The sequence below is a fragment of the Amblyraja radiata genome, chromosome 38 (assembly GCF_010909765.2).
Source record: "Amblyraja radiata isolate CabotCenter1 chromosome 38, sAmbRad1.1.pri, whole genome shotgun sequence".
Lineage (NCBI taxonomy): Eukaryota > Metazoa > Chordata > Chondrichthyes > Rajiformes > Rajidae > Amblyraja > Amblyraja radiata.
Genome location: NC_045993.1, coordinates 12,943,096 through 12,948,807, shown reverse-complemented (window position 1 = coordinate 12,948,807; position 5,712 = coordinate 12,943,096). Strand labels below are relative to the sequence as shown.

General features: G+C 47.0%; 1 protein-coding gene across 1 annotated transcript in view; it reads left to right on the top strand.

Moving 5' to 3' along the window:
- fam227a (family with sequence similarity 227 member A) overlaps positions 1 to 5,712 on the top strand; it is a 75,413-nt gene that overhangs the window by 12,295 nt on the left and 57,406 nt on the right. Inside the window, exon 2 of the mRNA XM_033013149.1 lies at positions 4,494 to 4,576. Coding sequence (XP_032869040.1) covers positions 4,494 to 4,576 — 83 coding nt within the window. The remainder of the gene's footprint in view (positions 1 to 4,493; positions 4,577 to 5,712) is intronic.

The following is a 5,712-nucleotide window of genomic DNA, read 5'->3' as shown; positions in this document are numbered from 1 at the left end:
CTGCACTGCCCCTTACTGAAGAACCCATCAAATGCTAACCACTTTATATGGAGAAGGGACTCATCAGACACCTCACTTTGACATCTGAATGTTGCCTCTTGTACTGATACAAAAAGTTATAATGTATGTAATCATATAGCCTATGTGGAATTCCCTGCCACAGAGGGCAGTGGAAGCCAAATCACTGGATGGATTTAAGAGAGAGTTAGATAGAGCTCTAGGGGCTGGTGGAATCAAGGGATATGGGGAGAAGGGAGGCACGGGTTATTGATTGGGGACGATCACCCATGATCACAATGAATGGTGGTGCTGGCTCGAAGGGCCGAATGGCTTCCTCCTGCACCTATTTTCTATGTTTCTATGTGATTAGGCTCAGTGATCTACAGCCTAATCACATTAGAAACATAGAAAAATGGGTGCAGGAGTAGGAGTAGGAGGAGGGACATGGTGTACATCTAAAGATCCCTGAGACTGCAGCATTAAAGAAGACAGCAGATGGGATACTTACATTCAATAGCTGCGGCACAGAATACAAGATCAGGGAGGTTATGATACAATTATGCAGAGCATTGGTGAGGCTACATCTGAGGCACTCTGTGCAGTTCTCTGGTGCCACACTGTAGGAAGGATGTGATTGTACTGGAGAGTCCTCAAAGAAATTTGACCAGGAAGCTCTTGGGACGAACGGAATCAAGGGATATGGGGAAAAAAACAGGAACGGGGTACTGATTTTGGATGATCAGCCATGATCATATTGAATGGCAGTGCTGGCTCAAAGGGCCAAATGGCCTACCCCTGCACCTATTATCTATGTTACCTGGGATGAGGGTATCGGAAATAGGGAAAGAGTCTCCGGAAGTGGCGGCAATGCCTGGCAGCTGCGGCTCGCCTGCAGTCCGTCTGTTTTTTCTTTTTTTTGTTGTTTTCTTTTGTCTGCTTTAGTTAAATTTAGTTTATTAGGTTGTGTATGTGTGTGGGGGGGGGGGGTGGGAGAAACATGGTTTTAGTCTCTTCCTTCGGGGGGATGCGACTTTTTCTTGTCGTGTCCCCCGTTTCCGTCTGCGCTGAGGCCTAATGGCGGAGCTGGCGGCCACGGGGCTGTGGCGGCGTTCCGGCGGCGGACCCGACTTCGGAGCTGTGGCGGCGTTCCGGCGGCTGCAGCCCGACTTCGGAGGTTTGGCCGCGGGCCCAGTGGACGACATCGTCGGGAGCTCGCAGGTCCCAGTTGGTGACCTGTTTTTCCGGAACTCCCGCAACAACAGCTTCGTCCGCTGGACTAGAAGGCGGCAGCTTCGACCGCCCCGGGTCGCGGAGTTTGAACCGGCCCGTTCGCAGTGCTCGGATTCAGCCGCGGGACTTACCATCACCCAGCGGGGTCACAACATCGGAGGCCTGGATTGACCTCGGCGCAGCGGGAGAACAAGGAGGGAAGAGACAAAGACTTTAAGACTTTTGCCTTCCATCACAGTGAGGAGGTGCCTGGTGAACTCACTGTGGTGGATGTTAAATTTGTGTTTATTGTGTGTTTTTGTTATTTCTATTATATGTAGGACTGCAAGGCACGAAATTTCGTTCAGACCGAAAGGTCTGAATGACAATAAAGGATACTTTGACTTTTGATTGTTTATAGGTACAGTGTGGAAACAGGCCCTTTGGCCCATGAAGTCCACCCCAACCATAGATCACCTGTATGCCCGTTCTATGTTATCCCGCCTTCACATCCTACACACGAGGGTCAATTTTTACAGAAGCCGATTAAATGACAAACCGGCACGTCTTTGGAGTGTGGGAGAAAACCCGAGCATCCCGTGAAAACCCTTACGGCCACATGAAGAATATATAAACTCCACACAAATCCGCGGCGTGATGACGTATGACGCGCGGTGTTTTTTCAAGTATCGCAACATTTTTTTTGCCGCCGCTGGATTTTGAAATGTTCAAAATCTTTTGGCGACACTGAAACTACGCCGGCAGTTGCCGAAAGAATCGGCAAGTGGGACAGGCCCTTGACCGACAAATCTTTGGAGTGTGGGAGGAAGCCGGAGCACCTGGAGAAAACCCGCCGGTCACGGGGAGAACGTACAAACTCCGTACAGACAGACAGCACCCGTGGTCAGGATGGAACCCGGGTCTCTGGCTCTGTAAGGCAGCAACTCTACCGCTGCGCCACCGTGCTGCCACTGTTTCAGAAGGGCAAATGGAAACGTTAGACATGGAAGGTTGGTGGGTTTATTAACCAAGCCAGGAAGCAGAAGAATGAGTTTGGAAGGCAGAGGAATCAAAGACTGAGAAAAGGGAAAGTAAGTTTTCAGACAGTGGTTAACTAGTTACACTGCCTGAGCAACGAACGGTCCAGCAGGTGGCAGAGGCCAGAACTCTGAACAAACTAGGTTCTATAATGACAAACCCCACTCACCCACTCCATGCCCTGAAGGTGATCAAGAGCAGCATCTTCAGTCAGAGGCTGATTGCACCAATGTGCAAAACGGAGAGACATAGGAAGTCCTGTTTACCAGCTGCTATAAGATTTTATAATACGCATAAATAATTGCACTTTTTTAAAATTAATTGTATTTTAACTTGTATTTTAACGTATTTTAACTTGTTAAGTATGGAAGCCATTTGAGGAAATGTGTGGTGTTATGTCTGTCTTGAAGCTGTCGTGGCACTGTAATTTCCTGAAAAGGATTATTAAAGGTATAATCTAATCTAATCTAATCTAATCTATACGAGGAGTCTCTGTGATGAAGGCAGTGAACTGGGAGTGAAGAATGATGTAGTGGCCTGTGTTGTAACATGGAGTAGAGATTGGCTAGAGAAGCTGTGGGCCGATGCCAGTCAGTGAGAGTTCAGGCCGGCCATTAGATAGAAGGAGCTGTAGTCTGAAGAAGGGTCTTGACCTGAAATGTCACCGATCCATGTTCTCCAGAGATGCTGCCTGACCTGCTGAGTTACTCCAGCACTTTGTGTCCTTTTGCATATTAACCAGCATCTGCAGTTCTTTGTTTCTACCAGGTGTAGTAATGTTGATTAAGGAAATTATTACAGTTGTGAGATAAAACGTCAACAAAATGGGTCCAAAATGAGAATTCCCATTGATGGGAGTGCACGCTAATGGTCCCAAACAGTAAGAGGTGAATAGAACAGGAAATATGTAAGCAAGTATCTGAAAATTAAAAGATAATAAAAAACAAAATGGCAGCACACTGGCGCAGCGGTAGAGTTGCTGCTTTACAGCGCCAGAGACACTGGTTCGATGCTGACTGCGAATGTTATCTGTGTGCAGTTTGGACATTCTCTCAGGGTTTTCTCCGAGTGCTCTGGTTTCCTCCCACATTCCAAAGACGCTCTGGTTTGTAGATTAATTGGCTTCTGCAAATCATACCTAGTGTGTATGATGGAACTAGTATATGAGTAATCATTGGGCTGCTTGGATTCAGTGGGCCTGTTTCCATGCTGTATTTCTAAACTAAACTAAAATAGCATTTGAAGAGAATTCCAACTACCCTTCCGATAAAAGGCCTGTCCCACTTTCACGACCTAATTCACGACTTTTTTAACTCGTGGACATTTTTCATCAGGCTAGAAAATACGCCCCGACCTACTTGATGCCACGAGTACCTACGACTAACATCACGACCTGCTACGACCTACCTACAACCTCCTACGACCTTGTGACGACCATGCTGCGAGTATGAGTCAAGGGCAAGCTCGGCAGAGGTCGTGAATTAGGTTGTGAAAGTGGGACAGGATCTTAACTGGGATAGTAACAGCAATAGGTCTTGGAAGAACAAAATCCACAAAATATATTTGATAACTGTTTAAATTAAGGCAAAGCAAGTCCAACAAGAAATAAAAGAGGAAATTGGAAATGTATATTTGCCTTTTACCCCTCTTCCTCTAATTAATTATAAAGGATGGATTTTTTTCAAATGTTTTTGAAAATTATATATTTTGACCAGCCAGTGCATGTCCAAAGTCTACCTAATCTTCATTCATCAGACCGAACCTTCTCCCAAAGTTGACCCCATCTGCCTTAATCGTGTCTCTTGAATGAGTAACAGTACCTGATGCCAGTGTCACTGGGTGAGGACATCCCTACCCGCTAAAGATAGGCACAAAAAGCTGGAGTAACTCAGCGGGACAGGCAGCATCTCTGGAAAGAAGGAATGGGTGATGTTTCGGGTCGAGACGCTTCCTCACACCGAGTTTGAACCCGAAATGTCATCCATTCTTTCCCTCCAGAAAAGCTGCCTGTCCTGCTGCGTTACTTCAGCATTTTGCGTCTATCTTCAGTGTAAACCAGCATCTGCAGTTCCTTCCTTGCACAAATGTCACCCTCATTGTTGAATGTGAGGTTGACCATCGGAGGTGAACTGGTGGAGGTTGTGGTGACGTGTTGTTGAGCAGAGAGATGTATGGCCAGACCGACACTGGAAAAACATTGGGTGAAACCTTGTCCATTTTATTTTTACTTAACTCATTCTCTTCAGTATTTGTGACTGGCTCGATGGACCAGGTGAACGAGAAGCTTCAGCATTTGAGCGGAACAATCCAGGCCCAGCCCGCTGCTTTGGTGAGTCTGACCACAAGGTGGCCATCTCCGGGGAGGGTGAGGTGTCTGTGGGCGTCGGGGAAGATCAGGTTAGGCAGAGGAGGAGTGGAGGGCGAGTGCGAAGGGGAGAGGGTGGTAGACTGGGGCAAAGATTATAGAGCAGAGCAAGATGCGCCACTCTGCGAAAAAAGCGTAGTATGACATGGGTATGACATGACGCCATTTTATTGAGCATCAATTTACAATATTATTAATAAAACTTACAATAATATTAACTAAATATGTGAAGTGATGGATGCTGTTCCCTACAACACTGATTACACCAAAGATGATAGAGTGGATCAATCTTTGGAACAGATTACACCAAAGATACTAGAGGAGCATTGGGACGCCGACTGCGGGCAGACGCTTGAGGCTCTCCCGCCGGCCGCCTTCATCTGGTATCGGGGGGGACCGAGAATCAGTCCTGGATCAACTCAGGAGTGGAGGAAACGTCCTCTTCCCCCAAAGATACTAGAGGAGCCTCGAGTATCTTTGCTTTTCCCTGTGACCTGATGTAGGCGCAGATTGTATAACTGTGGAGTCCGTCCCCACCACCAAAGATGTCGCGTTTGGCATAAACAAATGGCGGCCGTGACGTTCCGTTACGTACTACACGTCAGTCCATTGGATTTCGGAGTCGTCGTCTATCTTGCTCCTCTAGGATCTTTGGACTGGGTTAGTGTTAGGAAGCAGAGTAGAGAGGGGGAAAGGGTGGTAGTGTGAGGGGAAGGGTGGTGGTGTGGGGGAAAGGCGGTAGTGTGGAATGGTGCGGGGTAAAGGATAGTAACGAGGAACGGTGGTAGAGGTGTGTGGGGGGAAAGGCTGGTAATAATAATAATAATAGTGCATTTTATTTATGGGCGCCTTGCAGAGCACTCAAGGACCCCTTACAGATTAAAACAAGCAAATTACAAATATATAAATAAAATGAAACAAAAACAACATATAGAGAGAGCAGCGGCCGCTAATCGCGCTAGCGTTCACTCTCACTTCCGGCAGCCATCTTAAAAGGAACAGATCATTCAAAAACACATTTTAACGCGGACATCCACCACAGTGACTCCTACACATTCCTCACTGTGATGGAAGTTCAAGTCCTTCCTTTTGTTCTTCCT